The sequence below is a fragment of the Corylus avellana genome, chromosome ca11 (genome assembly GCF_901000735.1).
Source record: "Corylus avellana chromosome ca11, CavTom2PMs-1.0".
NCBI lineage: Eukaryota > Viridiplantae > Streptophyta > Magnoliopsida > Fagales > Betulaceae > Corylus > Corylus avellana.
In genome coordinates, this window is record NC_081551.1 from 20,043,485 (window position 1) to 20,064,768 (window position 21,284).

At 39.7% G+C, this 21,284-nt stretch overlaps 3 protein-coding genes across 6 annotated transcripts; all 3 read left to right on the top strand.

Moving 5' to 3' along the window:
• The first annotated feature begins 802 nt into the window (after positions 1-802).
• LOC132165266 (probable 3-hydroxyisobutyrate dehydrogenase-like 1, mitochondrial) lies at positions 803-9,255 on the top strand. Its single transcript, XM_059575751.1, has 2 exons — positions 803-1,891; positions 8,782-9,255. The coding sequence occupies exon 1, from the start codon at positions 868-870 to the stop codon at positions 1,885-1,887; it is 1,020 nt and encodes a 339-aa protein (XP_059431734.1). The 5' UTR covers positions 803-867; the 3' UTR covers positions 1,888-1,891; positions 8,782-9,255.
• LOC132165267 (probable 3-hydroxyisobutyrate dehydrogenase-like 1, mitochondrial) lies at positions 7,125-8,394 on the top strand. Its single transcript, XM_059575752.1, has one exon. It carries the CDS (start codon positions 7,199-7,201, stop codon positions 8,135-8,137), a length of 939 nt encoding a protein of 312 aa, XP_059431735.1. The 5' UTR covers positions 7,125-7,198; the 3' UTR covers positions 8,138-8,394.
• LOC132165265 (leucine-rich repeat receptor-like kinase protein HAR1) lies at positions 8,895-19,191 on the top strand. Of its 4 annotated transcripts, none has more exons than XM_059575749.1 (4): positions 8,895-8,986; positions 14,979-15,091; positions 16,714-18,285; positions 18,399-19,191. In XM_059575749.1, the coding sequence occupies exons 2-4, from the start codon at positions 14,989-14,991 to the stop codon at positions 18,821-18,823; spliced, it is 2,100 nt and encodes a 699-aa protein (XP_059431732.1). In that variant the 5' UTR covers positions 8,895-8,986; positions 14,979-14,988; the 3' UTR covers positions 18,824-19,191. The 4 variants fall into 4 exon arrangements, with proteins under 4 accessions (XP_059431732.1, XP_059431731.1, XP_059431730.1 ...); XM_059575748.1 differs by having other exon boundaries at positions 8,898-8,986; positions 14,975-15,091; XM_059575747.1 differs by lacking the exon at positions 8,895-8,986 and having other exon boundaries at positions 15,036-15,091; positions 15,512-18,285.
• The last annotated feature ends 2,093 nt before the right edge of the window (positions 19,192-21,284 follow it).

Consider the following 21,284-nt stretch of genomic DNA (forward strand, 5'->3'; position numbering starts at 1 on the left):
AATTAATGTGATTTTTTAAATCATTTAATAAAAAAAATTTAATAATAGTCTATTACAAATTTAATGATAATTTTAAAAGTTACATCAACTTTGGATGGGCACACTATTACAAAAAAAAAAAAAACGATGGACACGAGAGACACAAGGGTGACATTTGTTGTTATTCAATTTACTCTATCTAAAAAATCAGACTTCAAATCCTTTAAATGTTTTGAGATATGCTACTAACTAACTACTAAGCATTCTTACGTATCCATCACTTAGCATTTCTGTTTAGGTGTCACATTTACGTTGACTTGTTTTATTTTTTTAAAAAAAAGAGAAAACAAAAGAACAAAGAAAATCGTAGGAGATGTACGTGACAATGTTAAATAGCTTTTCTCAAGTACTTAATGGATAATAGCTTTTCTCATTTACTTAATGGATAATGCTATATACCATGTAAGTATATAATAAAGATGATGTGGCAAGATTTAGTAATCTTTAGATTGGCTCTTGTTAGAACAAAAAAAAAAAATAATAAAAAAAATCTAACGGACATTGTAACATCAACTTTATACGAATTTTGTAAATCGTTTTTGCATAAAATTGTATCCTTTATAATGACTAAAGTAGAGCATAATTTTTAAAGAAAAATGATTAATGTTAATAATTTGTTCACCGATCATTTTTACAAATCTAATAATTAATTTGTAAGATAAAATAAAAAAAAATTTACATTGATATTTCTTATTTAAAAATGTGAAATTACTTTTATTTTGGGAGATAAATCGCAGGTAGAGCATGGACAACGTTCCAGAGTCAGGGAACTAAAATCACGTCTACAAATGGATAATACTGAGAAGACAATATAAAAGCAAAGAGACAATGCTACTTCCTCTTCTACCCCGCTCCCTCTCCCACACTGCCACTCACTCCCCTCCCTTCCTCACCTTCCTCTGCCGATCCATGGCCACCGAGCGCATCAGCCCATCCACCACCCGCGTTGGATGGATCGGCACCGGCGTCATGGGCCGCTTCATGGCCGGCCACATCATCAACGCCGGCTACACCCTCACCGTCTTCAACCGCACTCTCTCCAAGGCCCAACCCCTCGTCGACATGGGGGCCCACTTGGCCCAATCCCCACTCGCTGTCGCCTCCCAATCCGACGTCGTATTCTCCATCGTCGGCTACCCCTCAGACGTTCGCTCCGTTCTCCTCGATCCCACCTCCGGCGCCCTCTCCGGACTCCGCCACGGCGGCGTCCTCGTTGACATGACCACCTCGGAGCCCTCCCTCGCCGACGAGATCGCCGTCGCGGCTGCCTCCAAGGACTGCGCCGCGATCGACGCCCCGGTCTCAGGCGGCGACCGCGGCGCCAAGAATGGAACCCTCGCGATATTCGCCGGCGGGGACGAGACAGTAGTCAAGCGCCTGAGCCCGCTGTTTGCCCTTCTGGGTAAGGTTAATTACATGGGTGCCCCCGGAAAAGGGCAATTCGCGAAGCTAGCGAACCAGGTGGTGATCGCTTCGACGATGGTGGGGTTGGTGGAGGGGATGGTGTACGCGCACAAGGCCGGGCTGGAGGTGGGTCTGTTCCTGGACGCCATCTCGACGGGTGCTGCGGGGTCCAAGTCGCTGGACTTGCACGGGAGTAGGATCTTGAAGAGGGATTTGGAGCCTGGATTCTATGTGAACCACTTTGTGAAGGACTTGGGGATATGTTTGAAGGAGTGCCAGAGAATGGGTCTGGCTTTGCCTGGGCTGGCTCTGGCTCAGCAGCTCTATCTGTCGCTCAAGGCTCATGGGGAGGGCAACTTGGGGACCCAAGCGCTTATTTTGGCTCTGGAGCGGCTTAATAATGTTTCGCTTGAATCTGCTCCGGCAGCGGCTCCTTCGTCATAGACTGGTACGCATTTTTTAATGTTTATGGGGGCAATAAAGATTATATAGTGTTTTTTTTTTTTTGATATCGTGTATCGGCCAATATTTCCAATGGTTAACATAAGTGATAAATTACATTTTCCCTTATGTCTGGTTTGAGAGTTGCACTTTCTGCTTGTGTTTGTTATTTCTGCTCGTGTGTAACATTTTGGATTTTTGTGGTGGTGTTTTCGTGCTATTGTTGCATATTGTGAAATGAACAAGTTTGGAGAATGGAGAGATGGCATGATTTGCTTATAATCTTTTGCAACTGCACCCTTTTCCTGAGCGAAACATGCTCCGTCTGGTGAAATTTTTGTTCTCTTTTTGAAACAGAGAAATATTAACAAACAACACTCCTAAAAAACACATTAGAATACTTTTTCATACAAAAATTAGAAAACATCCCCAAAACACATTAACAACGAGAGTATGTTTAGCAAGGATAGTTGAACTTCCATAAACTAATTCTGCATCATATGGACAGCTAGTCTGGCACAAAAAGACAATACTAGTCGTCAGTAATTCCTATAGGTCTTTGCGACTAAAAGTAAGTTTATAAATGGATTCCTAAGTTGAAGGAGCCTTATGCAAAGCTTGCTTCCTTGATCTTTGCAAGGGAGCACAAATCTATCTTGTTCTTGGGTCCACTTGCCTTTATGTTTAGTGGTTTATGCATCGGTGGCAAAGGTAAACCATATGTGATGGACAGAGTATAAGTGGTACTAAAGCAATATATAGGGCAGCAGATGCAATGACAGTCTTTTGGATAACTCGTGAATACTGAGAAGAGGTGTTATCACTTCCACATTATGCATAGCTGGTATGTCTCTCTTACACCTCTCCCATTCCCATAGGCCAAACATTGAGATATGATTGATGAATGGTGCAGATTCATGCCAATATTGGCTCTTCTATGTTGAGTGTATTAATATTCTCTTGATATTAGACTGTTCCTTCATCCTACTCTGGTACACAAATTTTAATGTTTATGGGGACGATAAGGATTATATATCTTTATTTTTGAGTGAGTGTAACTGTGTAATGGCTTACATTTACAATAATCAACATAAGTAATATATTACACTTCCCCATATGTTTGGTTTAAGACTTGCACTATATCCTTTTGTTTGTTCTTTATGCTGTGATATTTTGGATTTCATGGTGGGTTTTTTATGCAATCATTGCATACTGTGAAACGAAGAAGAATGGAGAGATGGTATTATTTGCTTTATAGTCTTTTGCACTAACACCCTTTCTTAGCAGGAAACTATGTATAGTTAAAATAATTGTAGGATGCTTAAAATATATTGAGTTCGTTCTACATAATTTGTGAGGCAATTGATCTCATTATATCTTTAGGACCCTTGCTTTGCTTTAATGACGACAAGTTGTTTTTGGCTGTAGTCAGTCATCATGGAAACAATGAGATTTCAAAGTTTTTAGGATTTTGAATTCACCAGGAGGAGAAAGCATAAAAGATTGTAGGATTTTTTTTCAGAGTGCATAATGGGCGGTTGGTCAAAATCTGGAAAGTCCCCTGGCTTCCTTCTATCCCAAATTTTCGGTCTATTCCAGGTGAGTCATCCTCCTTTGGATTGCCTGGGACTTTGAGTATGCTCCTCAAGGTCTTAGGTTTGAAACCGACTGAGTGGAAACTGCTTCTTGGGACCATCGGACTGGGGGTTCACTCCTTGAATTAACCGAGGTGCACTTGTGGGAAACTCTTTGTCGAGGGCCTGTGCGCCCCCGGGATTAGTCGGAGCGAAGCTCCGGATACCCGATGCCAAATAAAAAAAAAAAAATCAATTCTAGCTAGGGATTTCCTTCTCTTTGCCGCAATAGCCATGGACTGCCTATGGTTTGCCAGAAATGAAGAAGCCCATAAGAATTCCAACTCTCTTCACTCCAGCTCGTTGTAAAAGTGAAAAAAACAAAAATTTGTTCCCACCAGGAGGCTTGGGGTGATTTGGTTGCCTCCACTCTAGCAATTTGGAAACCTCCCCCCACGGGGGAGCCTTAAAATCAACTTTGATGTTACAATAAGAAAGAGCCACTCTATGGAAGCAGCTTTTTGCTGTGACCCTCCCTTTGGGGAGTCGTCAGTGGCTCTCCTAGGGATGTAGGAAGCTCACCTCCTTCGACTGGAAACATCTCAGTGGAGGGGGACTCACTTATAGTGTGCTAGGCTCTCCAGGATCTTTCCCTCCCTCCCTGGGGGATATGGTTGGTTATTTCTGATGCTTGTTCCATTCTTAGAAGTAACCCAGGCTGGTTGATTCTCCATGTCCCCAGGAAAGCCAACCAGCACACTCAGCTTCTCGCAAAGTGGGCTTCTTGGTCTTGTTTGTATGGGCTCATCCCGGTTTTCATGCAGCCCCAGCATATTGTTTTTTGTGACCTGTCCCTTCCTCCCTCCATTGTATTGGGCATACAATGGAAGTGATAATACCTCTTCTCAATACATCGTTCAAGAGTTACTCAAAAGACTAAGCACTGTTTGGCAACTCCTTTCCCTCTCCTCAACACTATTCACACTTCCTTTTCCCAAAAAAATCAATATAGAAACATTCTTACTTTTATCCACATCAATCCACGTCAGCTACAGTAACAAAGGGAAAAGGGTGGAAAAGGGTTTGCCAAACACTCCCTAAGACTTGGAAAAATATCATGTTTAGGGTGCATTGTATGATGGAGAGAAGTGGCAAGACTCTTATAAAGTTTATAAGAAGTGTGGAAAAGATGCTTCCAAGGCCTAAACTTTTCTTTGGCACATGTTAGATGATTTGGAGTCTACATGGGAGCTTGTATGATTTATTTTGAGTTTATTTTGACTTGGTTTTGTACTTTGGCTTATTATTGGTATTGGGTTTTATTTATGGGTTTCAGTAGGTATTTATTTTGGACTTTAGTAGTTAAAGCTCAAGGAGTCTTAAGTCTATTTAGATTAGGCATTAAACATATATAGATATGGATGTACTGGTTTTTCTATGATTATTGAATAAAGAAGATGACTATGAAAATTCCAGCAACTATTATTTTTGTAGATTATGTGATGCAACTATATCAAGGTGTGATGCCGAGAAACTAGTTATGTTGCTTAGGTTTGTGCTACATCACTGTAACTCTTCCACAGTTAAAAATTTTGAGGTGTGAGGTGAATCTAAATGAATATATTGGTTGTATGGGGTCCTACTTGCCTAGAGAGATTGAATCATCTGAAATTATTAGTATACACTGACTACCAGTTTCATCAAACCATGCAAGCCAGAGATTTATTAACATGTAGGTCTTAAGGTGATTTTGTACACCCTCAAAGTGGTAGGCCAAGAAGTTAAGCAGGTGTGATGCTCCTGTCTGTTGCTAGGTTTGGAACAATACATGAATTACTCTGTTGTAAATTACTTTAAAGGAAAATTCCTCAAAAATTGGTTGCCTCTTGCTTTTATTGCAACCTAGCATGTAATGCCAGGATTTTAAAACAAAAAGGAAAAATAACCTTTACACATCCCCTTGTGGAATTTGAGACATTCAACAATCCTATCAGATATCTTGAGATACCTTTTTAGATCCCATTTACTTCTCCCAGCATTAATGGCACGATATCTGATTTGCTGTCTTTATAAGTTTGTTTGTTTGTTTTTTCTTCTTTTCTGTTTTATTTTTGATAAGTAATCACAAATTCATTGAAAAGCACAAAGGCACTACCCAAATACACAGAGTATACAAGAGAGAAGCCTAGTTAGTGGCGGAGAAAAGATACAAGAAAGCATGAAAATTTACTTATCAAAAAAAAAAAAGAAAAAAAAAAGAAAAAAGCATGAAAATTGAAAATTTGAAATACTACAATCTAAGGCAACATCCCAAAGAGTCTTAAAGGATAAAGCTTTTAATTCCTGTGTACTTGAGTTGCGACCCTCTGCGTTTTTCAATGATATTCTTGCTTATTTATCAAAAAAAAAGAATAAAGCCTTTAATTCCACTAAGGTCCTCTCATGGTCCTCAAAGATATGATCGTTTCTTTCCCTTCATAAACACCATATTAGGCAAGGCTGAATCGTCTTCCTAACTACGTCAACTTGAAACCTACCACCTGACACTCTCTGGCAAGTAAGGTGATTAACCATCCTTCTAGGCATAACCCAAACTAGCCCTACATTGCTGAATATAGTATTCTAAAGAATACATGTGATCTCACAATGAAGTAGAAAATGGTCCATTGACTCTCGAATCTCCTTACATATGCAATACCGCTCAATTACAATGATATGTTGTTTCCTTTGGTTATCTATAGTGAGGATCTTTCCAAAGGCAGTCGACCAAGCAAAGAAAGCCGTTTTCAAAGGAGTCTTATTTCGCCAAATACTCCACTCTTCCAAGGGAAATGAGTGTTATCATGGGAAACAAGAACCTTATATTAAGATCTAACATCAAACAACCCTCTCTTGGAAGGAATCCAAGAAAGTTTGTTCCTTCCACCTCGTCTCACTTTAACAAAATACATCATAGTGAAGAGGGAGGTAAAGTAATCCATCTTCCAATTATTAGGCGCTCTGAGAAAATTAATATTTCATTTATAGGAGGCACTAGAAAGCATTAAATGGTCTATAATAACGTCTTTAAAAGGGGCAATGCTAAACAAGTTTGTACAAGATGTCTCGAGAGTTTGAGCCTTACATCAAATAACATGTCAGAGATGGATTTTGGAGCCATCTCCCATCTCAAATTTAGTGTGGCTAGATAGCTCCCCCAACCCTTCCTAATATTCTTCTAGAGCCCCACCCCATACAACCAATGAACCTCATTAGAACACCATTCACCCTAAGCATTGCCATATTTAGAATCCACTTCATAAGGCATCTCTCTCATGAACGAAGCGCCACAACCACTTCCCCAAAAATGCCTGATTAAATACAAGTAAATTTTTAACCCCCAACCTTCTTTCAGCTATAAAAGTACACACCTTAGTCGAACTAACAAAGTGAAATTTGAACTCTTCACTCATATCACTCCATAAAAAATCCTGCTACAAGTTCAATAAGTGATTGGTTACACCAACTGGAAAGAGAAAAAGGGTCAGGAAGTAGGTAAACAGATTAGCTAAAGTGCTTTTAATTCTACTACTTTTTGATAAGTACATCTTCCATCCAACCAAACGACGCAATACTTTTTCAATGATGTCATCTTAATTTTTTTTTTTTAAAATGAAGGGTGACACGTGTTTCTTCTACTCCGCTCCTTCTTCCACACTACCACTCACTCCCCCCCCTTCCTCACCTTCCTCTGCCGATCCATGGCCACCGAGCCCATCAGCCCATCCGCCACCCGCGTTGGATGGATCGGCACCGGCATCATGGGCCGCTTCATGGCCGGCCACATCATCAACGCCGGCTACACCCTCACCATCTTCAACCGCACTCTCTCCAAGGCCCAACCCCTCGTCGACATGGGGGCCCACTTGGCCCAATCCCCACTCGCTGTCGCCTCCCAATCCGACGTCGTATTCTCCATCGTCGGCTACCCCTCAGACGTTCGCTCCGTTCTCCTCGATCCCACCTCCGGCGCCCTCTCCGGACTCCGCCACGGCGGCGTCCTCGTTGACATGACCACCTCGGAGCCCTCCCTCGCCGACGAGATCGCCGCCGCGGCTGCATCCAAGGACTGCGCCGCGATCGACGCCCCGGTCTCAGGCGGCGACCGCGGCGCCAAGAATGGAACCCTCGCGATATTCGCCGGCGGGGACGAGACAGTAGTCAAGCGCCTGAGCCCGCTGTTTGCCCTTCTGGGTAAGGTTAATTACATGGGTGCCCCCGGAAAAGGGCAATTCGCGAAGCTAGCGAACCAGGTGGTGATCGCTTCGACGATGATGGGGTTGGTGGAGGGGATGGTGTACGCGCACAAGGCCGGGCTGGAGGTGCGTCTGTTCCTGGACGCCATCTCGACGGGTGCTGCGGGGTCCAAGTCGCTGGACTTGCACGGGAGTAGGATCTTGAAGAGGGATTTGGAGCCTGGATTCTATGTGAACCACTTTGTGAAGGACTTGGGGATATGTTTGAAGGAGTGCCAGAGAATGGGTCTGGCTTTGCCTGGGCTGGCTCTGGCTCAGCAGCTCTATCTGTCCCTCAAGGCTCATGGGGAGGGCAACTTGGGGACCCAAGCGCTTATTTTGGCTCTGGAGCGGCTTAATAATGTTTCGCTTGAATCTGCTGCGGCCGCGGCTCCTTCATCATAGACTGGTACACATTTTTTAATGTTTATGGGGGACATAAAGATTATATAATGTGTTTTTTTTTTTTTTTGATATAGTGTATTGGCCAATATTTCCAATGGTTAACATAAGTGATAAATTACATTTTCCCTTATGTCTGGTTTAAGAGTTGCACTTTCTGCTTGTGTTGTTATTTCTGCTCGTGTATGTAACATTTTGGATTTTTGTGGTGGTGTTTTCGTGCTATTGTTGCATATTGTGAAATGAACAAGTTTGGAGAATGGAGAGATGGCATGATTTGCTTATAATCTTTTGCAACGGCACCCTTTTCCTGAGCGAAACATGCTCCGTCTGGTGAAATTTTTGTTTTCTCTTCTTGAAACAGAGAAATATTAACAAACAACACTCCTAAAAAACACATTAGAATACTTTTTCAAACAAAAATTAGAAAACATCCCCAAAACACATTAACAACGAGAGTATGTTTAGCAAGGATAGTTGAACTTCCATAAACTAATTCTGCATCATATAGACAGCTAGTCTGGCACAAAAAGGACAATACTAGTGGTCGGTAATTCCTAAAGGTCGTTGCGACTAAAAGTAAGTTTATAAATGGATTCCTAAGTTGAAGGAGCCTTATGCAATGCTTGATTCCTTGATCTTTGCAGGGGAGCACAAATCTATCTTGTTCTTGGGTCCACTTGCCTTTATGTTTAGTGGTCTATGCACCGGTGGGAAGCGTAAAGCATATGTGATGGACAGAGTATAAGTGGTACTAAAGCAATATATAGGGAAGCAGATGCAATGACAGTCTTTTGGATAACTCTTGACTACTGAGAAGAGGTGTTATCACTTCCACAGTATGCATAGCTGGTATGTCTCTCTTACACCTCTCCCATTCCCATAGGCCAAACATTGAGGTATGATTGATGAATGGTGCAGATTCATGCCAATATTGGCTCTTCTATGTTGAGTGTTCTAATATTCTCTTGATATTAGACTGTTCCTTCATCCTACTCTGGTACACAAATTTTAATGTTTATGGGGACGATAAGGATTATATATCTTTATTATTGAGTGAGTGTACATTTACAATAATCAACATAAGTAATATATTACACTTCCCCATATGTTTGGTTTAAGACTTGCACTATATCCTTTTGTTTGTTCTTTATGCTGTGATATTTTGGATTTCATGGTGGGTTTTTTATGCAATCATTGCATACTGTGAAATGAAGAAGAATGGAGAGATGGTATTATTTGCTAGGGATTTCCTTCTCTTTGCCGCAATAGCCATGGACTTCCTTTGGTTTGCCAGAAATGAAGTATCCCATAAGAATTCCAACTCTCTTCACTCCAGCTGGTTGTAAAAGTGAAAAAAACAAAAATTTGTTCCCACCAGGAGGCTTGGGGTGATTTGGTTGCCTCCACTCTAGCAGTTTGGAAACCTCTCCCCACGGGGAGCCTTAAAACCAACTTTGATGTTGCAGTAAGAAAGAGCCACTCTATGGAAGCAGCTTCTTGCCGTGATCACTCCGGGAAGGTTCTATTTGTTTGGATGAAGATTCTCCCTTCCACAGACCCTCCCTTTGGGGAGTCGTTAGTGGCTCTCCTAGGGCTGTAGGAAGCTCACCTCCTTCGGCTGGAAACATCTAAGTGGAGGGGGACTCACTTATAGTGTGCGAGGCTCTCCAGGATCTTTCCCTCCCTCCCTGGGGGATATGCTTGGTTACTTCTGATGCTTGTTCCATTCTTAGAAGTAACCCAGGCTGGTTGATTCTCCATGTGCCCCCGGAAAGCCAACCAGCACACTCAGCTTCTCGCAATGTGGGCTTCTTCGCCTTGTTTGTATGGGCTCATCCCGGTTTTCATGCAGCCCCAGCATATTGTTTTTTGTGACCTGTCCCTCCCTCCCTCCATTGTATTGGGCATACAATGGAAGTGATAATACCTCTTCTCAATACATCGTTCAAGAGTTACTCAAAAGACTAAGCACTGTTTGGCAACCCCTTCCCCTCCCCTCAACACTATCCACACTTCCTTTTCCCAAAAAAATCAATATAAAAACATTTCGTACTTTTTCATTTTTTATATTACATCATTCACTTTTTACTACTATTCAAATAAAAAAATAGTACAAAACAAAATTTTTTCACTTTCCTATACTAAACATTCTTACTTTTATCCACATCAATCCACGTCAGCTACAGTAACAAAGGGAAAAGGGTGGAAAAGGGTTTGCCAAACACTCCCTAAGACTAGGAAAAATGTCATGTTTAGGGTGCATTGTATGATGGAGAGAAGTCGCAAGACTCTTATAAAGTTTATAAGAAGTGTGGAAAAGATGCTTCCAGGGCCTAAACTTTTCTTTGGCACATGTTACATGATGTGGAGTCTACATGGGAGCTTGTATGATTTATTTTGAGTTTATTTTGACTTGGTTTTGTACTTTGGCTTATTATTGATATTGGGTTTTATTTATGGGTTTTGGTAGGTATTTATTTTGGACTTTAGTAGTTAAAGCTCATGGAGTCTTAAGTCTATTTTGATTAGGCATTAAACATATATAGATATGGATGTACTGGTTTTTTCTATGATTATTGAATAAAGAAGATGACTAGGAAAATTCCAGCTACTATTATTTTTGTGGATTATGTGATGGAACTATATCAAGGTGTGATGCCCAAGAAACTAGTTATGTTGCCTAGGTTTGTGCTACATCACTGTAACTCTTCCCCAGTTAAAACTTTTGAGGTGTGAGGTGAATCTAAATGAATATATTGGTTGTTTGGGGTCCTACTTGCCTAGAGAGATTGAATCATCTGAAATTATTAGTATACACTGACTCTACCTGTTTCATCAAACCATGCAAGCCAGAGATTTATTAACATGTAGGTTTTAAGGTGATTTTGTACACCCTCAAAGTGGTAAGCCAAGAAGTTAAGCAGGTGTGATGCTCCTGTCTGTTGCTAGGTTTGGAACAATACATGAATTACTCTGTTGTAAATTACTTTAAAGGAAAATTCCTCAAAAGTTGGTTGCCTCTTGCTTTTATTGCAACCTAGCATGTAATGCCAGGATTTTAAAACAAAAAGGAAAAATAACCTTTACACATCCCCTTGTGGAATTTGAGACATTCAACAATCCTATCGGATATCTTGAGATACCTTTTTAGATCCCTTTTACTTCTCCCAGCATTAATGGCATGATATCTGATTTGCTGTCTTTATAAGTTTGTTTGTTTGTTTTTTCGTTTTTTCTGTTTTATTTTTGATAAGTAATCACAAATTCATTGAAAAGCACAAAGGCACTACCCAAATACACAGAGTATACAAGAGAGAAGCCTCGCTAGTGGTGGAGAAAAGATACAAGAAAGCATGAAAATTTACTTATCAAAAAACAAATGCATGAAAATTTGAAATACTACAATCTAAGGCAACATCCCAAAGAAAGAGTCTTAAAGAATAAAACCTTTAGTTCCTATGTACTTGGGTTGTGCCCCTCTGCGATTTTCAATGATATTCTTGCTTATTTATCAAAAAAAAGAATAAAGCCTTTATTTCCACTAAGGTCCTCTCATGGTCCTCAAAGATACGATCGTTTCTTTCCCTTCATAAACACCATATTAGGCAAGGCTGAATCATCTACCTAACTACATTAAGCTGAAACCTACCTCCTGGCGCTCTCTAACAAGCAAGGAGATCAACCACCCTTCTAGGCATAACCCAAACCAGCCCTACATTGCTGAATATAGTATTCTAAAGAGTACCCGTGATCTCACAATGAAGTAGAAAATGGTCCATTGACTCTCGAATCTCCTTACACATGCAATACCGCTCAATTACAATGATATGTTGTTTTCTTTGGTTATACATAGTGAGGATCTTTCCAAAGGCAGCTGACCAAGCAAAGAAAGCCGCTTTCAAAGGAGCTTTATTTCGCCAAATACTCCACTCCTCCAAGGGAAATGAGTGTTATCATGGGAAACAAGAACCTTATATTAAGATCTAACATCAAACAACCCTCTCTTGGAAGGAATCCAAGGAAGTTTGTTCCTTCCACCTTGTCTCACTTTAACGAAATACGACAAAGTGAAGAGGGAGGTAAAGTAATCCATCTTCCAATTATTAGACACTCTGAGAAAATTAATATTTCATTTATGGGAGGCACTAGAAAGCATTAAATGGTCTATCACAACAACGTCCTGAAAAGGGGCAATGCTAAACGACCGATGAAACCTCATTAGAACATCATTCACCCTAAGCATTGCCATATTTAGAATCCATAACCACCATCTCCATAAGGCATCTCTCTCATGAACGAAGCGCCACAACCACTTCCCCAAGAAAGCCCGATTGAACACAAGTAAATTTTGAACCCCCAACCTTCCTTCAGCTATCAAAGTACACACCTTAGTCGAACTAACCAAGTGAAATTTGAACTCTTCACCCATATCACTCCATAAAAAATCCCGCTACAACTTCTCTAGGCGATTGGTTACACCAACTGGAAGGGGGAAAAGGGACAAGAAATAGGTAAACATATTAGTTAAAGTGCTTTTAATTCTCCTACTTTTTGATAAATACATCTTCCATCCAACCAAACGACGCTATACTTTTTCAATGATGTTGTCCCAATTTTTTGTTTTTTAAATGAAGGGTGACACCTGTTTCTTGTTGTATCCATTAAGATATATTCAGAGCTTCTTGTCAGTTTGATATGCCTGAAGGAAATGACAGAGAAGCAGATTGTCGCATTCTCTTGAGTGCCGAAGGAAAAAAAAAAAAAAAAGAAAGCACAAATACCTTATGACATAATCGTAGTCCAGAATCCTTCCTTAATTTGTAGCAGACTAACCTATAGATTTTGCTGAAGAGTTATAAGTCCACTTGACAGAGGAGAAGCACGAGGCTTTTCTTTTCTTCTCTTGTGGAAGCGGGAGGTTCCCCCCCTTCTCTCTCCTTCCTCCTCCTCCTCTTTCTCCTCTTTCTGGTTCCTATTCAACTCTAAAAGGACAGACGGTGGTTTTCTTCTGTTAATTTTTCATTGGAAACGTTTGTAGTAATTTTTCTGATTCTCTGTAGATCCAATTGTCCCAGATTTTGAACTTAGTAATTGGATTCAACTGAAATCTAGATTGGATATATTTTTTCTCATATTAAGGGGTTGAAATCTGACTTATGGCCTGACTCTTGCATTTTGAGAATGGATCTCAACAGAACCCTTAGATGGTTCCTTCAACGAGCACAATAGAGTGGAGAGAAATTTTTCTCTGTTCTTATAGAAGAGAATTAACAAACTAATGTGTGCACACACGCTCGTCTGGGTTAGGCTTAGAATCTTAGTTTGAAGTTAATGTAGGCCCTATCATAAAGTTACTCATATTCAGAATCAATTCAGGAGTTGGATTAGTGTGGATCGTTTCCATTTGATGTCATCCTCATTTATTTGTTCTCATCTGGGGTGGGAGGAAGGAAATGCCATATGCCATCGTCATCTACCCTAGTGTGCACTACTAACGCACTTTCTTTGGTAATTGGGTTGGTTTGAGTTCACCCATGAGTGTAGTTTAATTCTACCCGACGTGTAGATGGGATCTAACTTGACGTTACCCAAGGTCAAGTCAAGTCAGGTCCTCCATGGGCCATGGCTGCCTTCTTCTTTCCCACTAAGTCCACATCTTTGGATGCTTTTTTTTTTGGTTCAATTGCTGAGTATGAACAGTTTCCTTTTTTCCCCACCAACCGCATACCTTTGAATGTTTGTTGTCAATGTTTGTGTTGCTTCAGTTTGGTGAGAATGAACAAACACTTTGCTGATTAGATTACTAGTTTTTACTCTATGATTGGATGCTTGACTACTGCACCAGTGGAATTGAAAAGGGTAAAGCTATCTAGAAGCCAAGTGGATGGAGGAGTTTTTCTCATTGACCAACTATTTCTAACAACTCCACTTGGAAAATTTGCAAAGATAAACGAGAAAAAACAAGGTTTGCCTCTGTGGAGTGGCACTATTCCCTTGCAAGACCGTCACTAAAGAGCAATTAGTCTTACGTGGGCCTTGCATACGTCAGAATCCGACATTTTTTTTTAAATGAGTACGTGAGAAGATATACCGATAGGTGGGGGAAATTGTTCGGAAAAAATGAACGAAGAAAAAGAAGATTCCCATCGTGGAAGTTGACTAGAAAATGTGTGGTGTGAAGCAAACGTGGATCATGTAAATTGCGTCCAGGTCGTCCACCAGTTTCTGTCCAACTTCCTTTTTCTATTTCCAAGGCGTGCGCTGCTATGTATGCAAACACATTAATTTCTCTTTCATTTCTTAGAAAAAGCAAAGAATGTCGCTTTCCTTGAAACTATACTTACTATGTTACGTTCGGTAAAATTAAAGTGAAGTAATTATTCTAAGAGCATGTTTGGAATTACTTTCGAGAAATATAGAATTTTTAAGTTAAAAAGTATTTTTTGGCAAAAGTTTCATTTTTAAGCTTTTGTCAAAAGTGTGTTTTGGTCATTTTTATGTTTTTTTAGATATTTAAAAGCGTTTTTAATTTTTTTTTACCAAATGATTATTTTTTTTTGAACGGACTTTTTGAGTGTAAAATACGTTTTTAGGCCCTTGAAACGCAAACTCAAACATGCCTTTACTCCTACACGAAGTGCGAAGTTACACATGAATTGCAATATTCCTCTATAATTTTATGAGTTATAATTGACCCTCCAAATTATTAGCTCATTTTACTTATAGTTCTTTGCCATTAAGATTTTTGGTTAATTTAAACGGAAAATGCGTTGCTTGGTATACACATGATCTAATAATTAAAATGACAATAATAATTTTATTTATTTATTTTTTAAGGTAGTCGCTAAGAGATGAACAGACCCAGCATTTGGGTCCTATGGAGTGGAGACTCCAATAGGCTGTGGATCCGTGGAGTGGAGACTCACGTCACTCACCTCACCTCAGCTGGCTGCGGTTAGTCTTTGCAAATTTATTTTTTAATTCAAGGTTATATTGGTATTTTCACACATTTTATTGGAGGTATAATGAACATTCCATGCGTTTGCATCCCAAATTAACAAACAATTCTAACATGAGTGGCTAATAGTTTTGGAGGTTAATTGCAACTTTTTAAAGTTTGAGGGGATATATCTACAGAGCTTATATTTTCAGCAAAAACGGGGATGTAAACGCAGTGTTCTTTTTCTAACTTTTTATACTAAATTCCAAAAACACAGGAACTGCGCTTCCAAGAATATTGGAGTGAAAACCAGATAGGTTTAAGTTCTTTAATTCCGTATGAGAAAATATTTATTTATTTATTCATTTTTTGAGCTCAGCAAGACTTAGAACTTTACAACTTTATAGTCAACTTTTGTGCTTGCCACTTGCCAGGAAAGAATAGCGAGAGTGACCCTCATTTAAGTGTTATTTATTGTCCAAGTTCCACGAATCGATTGATCATTGGCCATTGGTTTCAACCTCCAACGCCTTCAAATAACGGTTTAACGCACTTCTTAGCACATCAGCGAGACCGAACTCAACCCTTCAAATGACGAAACCCAAAATATGCATCCAACTCTCTTTCTACACAAGCCTCTTCCTTCTCCTTTTCAGCCATGCAGCCTCTCAGCTCAATGATCATGAGCAAGCAATCCTACTGCACCTAAAGCAACACTGGAAAAACCCCCAGTACCTCAGCCATTGGACACCTTCAAACACTTCCCACTGTTCGTGGCCAGAGATCACCTGCAGTACCGGTGGCTCAGTCACCGGACTATACCTCATTAACACGAACATTAGTGGAACAGTCCCACCCTTCATCTGTGACCTCAACAACCTCACAGCCCTTGACCTTTCATTCAACTATATGACCTCTAATGAGTTCCCACGAGCTCTCTACAACTGCTCCAACCTCCAATACCTCAACCTCTCGCAGAACTACTTCGCCGGCACACTCCCTGATGACATTCACCGCATGGCTCAGCTTCGCGAGCTCAACCTTGGAGCCAATAGCTTCTCCGGAAAAATCCCAGCATCTATTGGGCGGTTAACAGAGCTGAGGATACTTCAACTTTTCTCATGTCCGTTTAACGGTCCTTTCCCGCCAGAAATTGGCAACTTGTCCAATCTTGAACGACTAGAATTGGCCTACATTTTGGGGATCACAACATTGCCTTTGGAGTTCACAAAGTTGAAGAAATTGAAGTATCTTTGGGTGGCAGGCTCGAATTTGGTAGGAGAAATCCCAGACAAGATTGGAGAAATGGCGGCACTGGAGCATTTGGATTTGTCAACAAACAATCTGAGTGGGAAAATCCCGAGCGGTTTGTTTATGCTGAAAAATTTGAGTATAGTGTACCTCCACAAAAACAAATTGTTCGGGGAGATTCCTCGGGTGGGTGAGGCTTTAAATATAGACGTTATTGATCTATCCGAGAATAACTTGACTGGAACTATACCCGATGATTTTGGAAGACTCACCAAATTGTCCGGTTTGGCTTTGTTTTGCAATCAATTATCTGGAAAAATTCCAGATAGTATAGGTCGTCTCCCAGGGCTGATAAATCTTAAACTGTTTAGCAACAATCTTTCAGGTACTTTGTCTCCGGACTTTGGGCAGTATTCTATGCTTGAAGAGTTTCAAGTTGCATCCAATCGGCTTACTGGCCAGCTGCCAGAACACTTGGGTGATAATAAAAGGTTGACAGGAGTGGTAGCTTTCGACAACAACCTCAGTGGTGAATTGCCCAAGTCCCTTGGAAGTTGCAATAATTTGAAAATTCTTAACGTTAAGAATAATAGGTTTTCAGGGAGTGTTCCTAGTGGTGTATGGACATTATTGCATTTGAGCAACTTGTTGTTAAGCAACAATTCTTTTACAGGTGAACTTCCTGAAAGATTGTCATTGAACCTTTCTCGATTAGAGATGAGTCACAACATGTTTTCGGGTAAAATTCCGGCGGGAGTGTCTTCTTGGAGGAATTTGGTGCATCTCGATGTCAGCAATAACCTCTTAAATGGTACAATTCCTTTGGAACTAACTGCTCTTTCTCATTTATCAACTCTTTTACTTGATCAAAACCGATTCTCAGGCTCCCTTCCATCAAATATTATATCATGGAAATCGCTAAATATGCTAAATCTTAGCCGAAATGCAATCTCTGGACAAATTCCTGAGGGATTTTGTTATTTACCAACACTTACTGATTTGGACCTCTCAGAAAACCAACTGTCTGGCGAAATTCCACCTAAACTTGGCCTCTTGAAGCTCACTTCGCTCAATCTCTCTTCCAATCTTTTGACTGGGAGGATCCCAAGTGAATTCGAAAATGGTGCATATGCTAGCAGCTTCTTGAACAATCCTCGCCTCTGTGCTAGTAAGCCATCACTAAACATTGCCGAATGCAATTCCAAAACCCAAAATTCAAGCAAAACTTCATCCAAATTACTTGCTTGGATTATAGGTGTACCAGCAGCTTTCCTAGGTTTGTTAGCTTCATTGCATGTGATCAGAATTTATTGGAAGAGAAAACAAGTATCGGATTTGGCATGGAAGCTCACCTCATTCCAGAGGTTGAATTTCACAAAAATTAACATTTTGTCAGGACTGTCAGAAACTAATATGATTGGTCGCGGTGGATCAGGAAAAGTGTATTGTGTTAGCATTAATAATCCCTCACGTGATTGTGTTGCTGTGAAGAGGATTTGGAGTAACAAGAAGCTAGAACATAAGCTTGAAAAACAATTTCTTGCAGAGGTCAAAATACTGAGTTCAATTCGACATTCCAACATAGTGAAGTTGCTCTGTTGTATCTCTAGTGATAATTCAAAACTTCTTGTCTACGAGTATTTGGAAAACCGTAGCCTGGATCTATGGCTGAATAGGAAGAGTAGAGCAACAACTGTCTCAGGTTCAGTCCATAACGATGTCTTGGATTGGCCTAAGAGGTTGAAGATAGCAGTTGGGGCTGCCCAGGGACTCTCCTATATGCACCATGACTGCTCACCACCCATTGTTCATCGAGATCTTAAGTCAAGCAACATCTTATTAGACTCAGAGTTCAATGCAAAAATTGCTGATTTTGGTCTAGCCAAGATATTGATGAAGGAGGGAGAATCTGCTACGATGTCAGACGTGGTTGGCTCTTATGGCTACATAGCACCAGGTGATTGACATAAAGTTTTCCAAAGTTTCATTTTGATTATAATCTTGGTTTGTCTCCTTTTTTTCCATCATCAGAAATTTTAGTTTGTTGTTTGTTGTTAACTTGAACTGCAGAGTATGCTCACACAATACGAGTTAATGAGAAGATTGATGTTTATAGTTTTGGGGTCATCCTTTTGGAACTGACAACTGGAAGAAAAGCTAGTGAGGGTGATGAACACACATCGCTTGCCGAATGGGCATGGCGACACTTTCAAGAAGGCAACTCCATAGTTGATGCCCTGGATGAGGAGGTGAAGGAAAACACACAACATAAAAACGAAATGTGCTGTGTTTTCAAACTTGGAATCATTTGTACAGGTACACTGCCTTCTACCAGACCGTCCATGAAAGAGGTTTTGAAAATTTTGCTCCGATGCAACCAGCCATCTGGTTATGGAGAGAAGTACTCTGATTACAATGCTTCTCCTCTCCTCAAGAATTCAATGTGCGAGAGGGTATTAGAAAATAATGATGCAACTTTGGCATCCATGGTTTGATGAGTTCTTAAGAAATGTTAAATACCATCATTTTATCCAATATTTATGCAACAATGTCGATATGACACTCCCAATTAACCATTGTTAGATAAATAAATAAAAGATCAGATGCTTAGTTGTGAGTGCCACGTCAGCATTGTTAGATGAATATTGGATATAATTTTAGTATCTATCATTTCTCTTTGGAAGTTAGAGGATAGCATTGTTGTAATGGTAATGTTAGGTTAGCAAGTGAAGTGTCTCTAGTTTTTATGTTGGAATAATCTCTTGCGACGTTGTTGTATTAGAGCAGCATGCTCTTTCTTCTTGGCCCCTTTGTATTTTATCTTAGGCATATTATTAAAATAACTAATTATTCAAATATTTTACATCTGTCTTGAAGCTTTATTATTATTATTATTATTTTGTAAGAAAAACATGTAGATCTTGCAGATTAGCGTGTTTCATAGAGCATGATAGAAAGTATATATCATAAGGTGAAGTATGTGATGAAATCTTTAGGATTTGATTACCACGTGTGAGACTCACACAAGTTTTATAAATTCAATGATAATTTTAAAAATTAGGAGAACAAAAAAAGAACCGAAGAAGGATATTTGTTGGTGTTAGAGAAAGAAACCTTCGGTCGAAGTGGCTCACCTGGGTCACGAGCAATCATGACCTCAGTACTAAATTCTTCTAATCTCCAGCCACCATTTCTAAAAGATGTGCCACTCTATAGATTTTCTCGAAATTGATGATGAGTTGTTGAGATCCGACATGGAGAAGATTGGTAGTTCCTTCAACAACAATTTTGAAGATCCTTTCTCCACCTCCAAGCCTTCATTTTAAGAAGACTTACATGGTTTGAGTCCCAAACTTATCTCGAAGGAGGACAATGCTATGCCTTGCAGCTTCCCTGATGAAGTAGAGATCCTTAATGGTTTCTCTTAGAATGCTTAATTAATATGCAACTATTAGGCTAAGATGCTATTACTATAGTTGAGTTGATCTGACCGTGCCCATCAGGTTTTTTAAATTTTTAATTTTTTAATAAAGGCTGATTTACGGGTTGATAAATACTATAACACCAGCTTAATAAAATGGAAAGTATAATATTTAGTATTACTTTTTCAACAAACGCCATTGGAGTACGTATAGTATAATGAAAGATGAATTACTCTTTATCGGTTTCTGTTTAGAAAATTTTCTTACTTTCTTTTGAAGTTACTTGACCACCTCAACGTTGCCCTTAGTGAGAGTATCTCAATAGTAGAAGGCCTTAAGGTAATTATTAATTGTAGACATTGGAGAAGACTTCGATAAAATGAATGGATTTTATTATTTCAAGTGAAACAGAGGATCTATTTCATTGCCTAAATTAGATTTCATAGGTTTAATAATGCAACTATACAATTCAAATAATAATCAATCTATTAGAACTACAATCGCTAATCAGTAGCTGCACAATTCTATCTTCTGGTTTTGAATCCAGAGGTCTTCATCTTCAATTATCTGGCATTATCTCACTGTTATCCATGCCTTGAATATCTTCATCAATATTAGCAACCTTAATAGAATATATATATATATATATATTGTCTTCGGCTTGTGGTGTGGATGGTAACCCACATTTGTTCTTATCTGCAACAATTCCTTTAGGACCATAATTTGCAAACTGAGAAGTAGAGAGTCGCTTGGTAAAAACGTCTGCCAGTGATCAGCCGTAAAATGAATTTAAGCAAGATATCACGATTAACCACTTTTTCCCCTAATAGAATGATAATAAACCCTCAATGTGTTTTGCGCGAGCATGAAACACAAGATTTGAGGCGGAAGCTAACGCACTAACATTATCACACCAAATGATAGGAACAGAAGGAAGAGAGACATGAATTTCCTTAAAGAGCATGCACAACCAGTAAACCTTGCAGCATCAATAATTCTCTTGAGTGCCGAAGGAAAAAAAAAAAAGAAAAAAAAGAAAGCACAAATACCTTATGACATAATCGTAGTCCAGAAACCTTCCTTAATTTGTAGCAGACTAACCTATAGATTTTGCTGAAGAGTTATAAGTCTACTTGACAGAGGAGAAGCACGAGGCTTTTCTTTTCTTCTCTTGTGGAAGCGTGAGGTTCCCCCCCTTCTCTCTCCTTCCTCCTCCTCTTCTTTCTGGTTCCTATTCAACTCTAAAAGGACAGACGGTGGTTTTCTTCTGTTAATTTTTCATTGGAAACGTTTGTAGTAATTTTTCTGATTTTCTGTAGATCCAATTGTCCCAGATTTTGAGCTTTGTAATTGGATTCAACTGAAATCTAGATTGGATATATTTTTTCTCATATTAAGGGGTTGAAATCTGACTTATGGCCTGACTCTTGCATCTTGAGAATGGATCTCAACAGAACCCTTAGATGGTTCCTTCATTGAGCACAGTAGAATGGGGAGAAATTTTTCTGTGTGTTCTTATAGAAGAGAATGAACA

Bases quoted from the DNA above. Each gene is read 5' to 3' on its own strand.
- LOC132165266 (XM_059575751.1), top strand. From the start codon at position 868: ATGCTACTTCCTCTTCTACCCCGCTCCCTCTCCCACACTGCCACTCAC.
- LOC132165267 (XM_059575752.1), top strand. From the start codon at position 7,199: ATGGCCACCGAGCCCATCAGCCCATCCGCCACCCGCGTTGGATGGATC.
- LOC132165265 (XM_059575747.1), top strand. From the start codon at position 15,669: ATGACGAAACCCAAAATATGCATCCAACTCTCTTTCTACACAAGCCTC. The intron at 18,286-18,398 runs GTGATTGACATA...CTTGAACTGCAG, and splicing joins TTATGGCTACATAGCACCAG to AGTATGCTCACACAATACGA.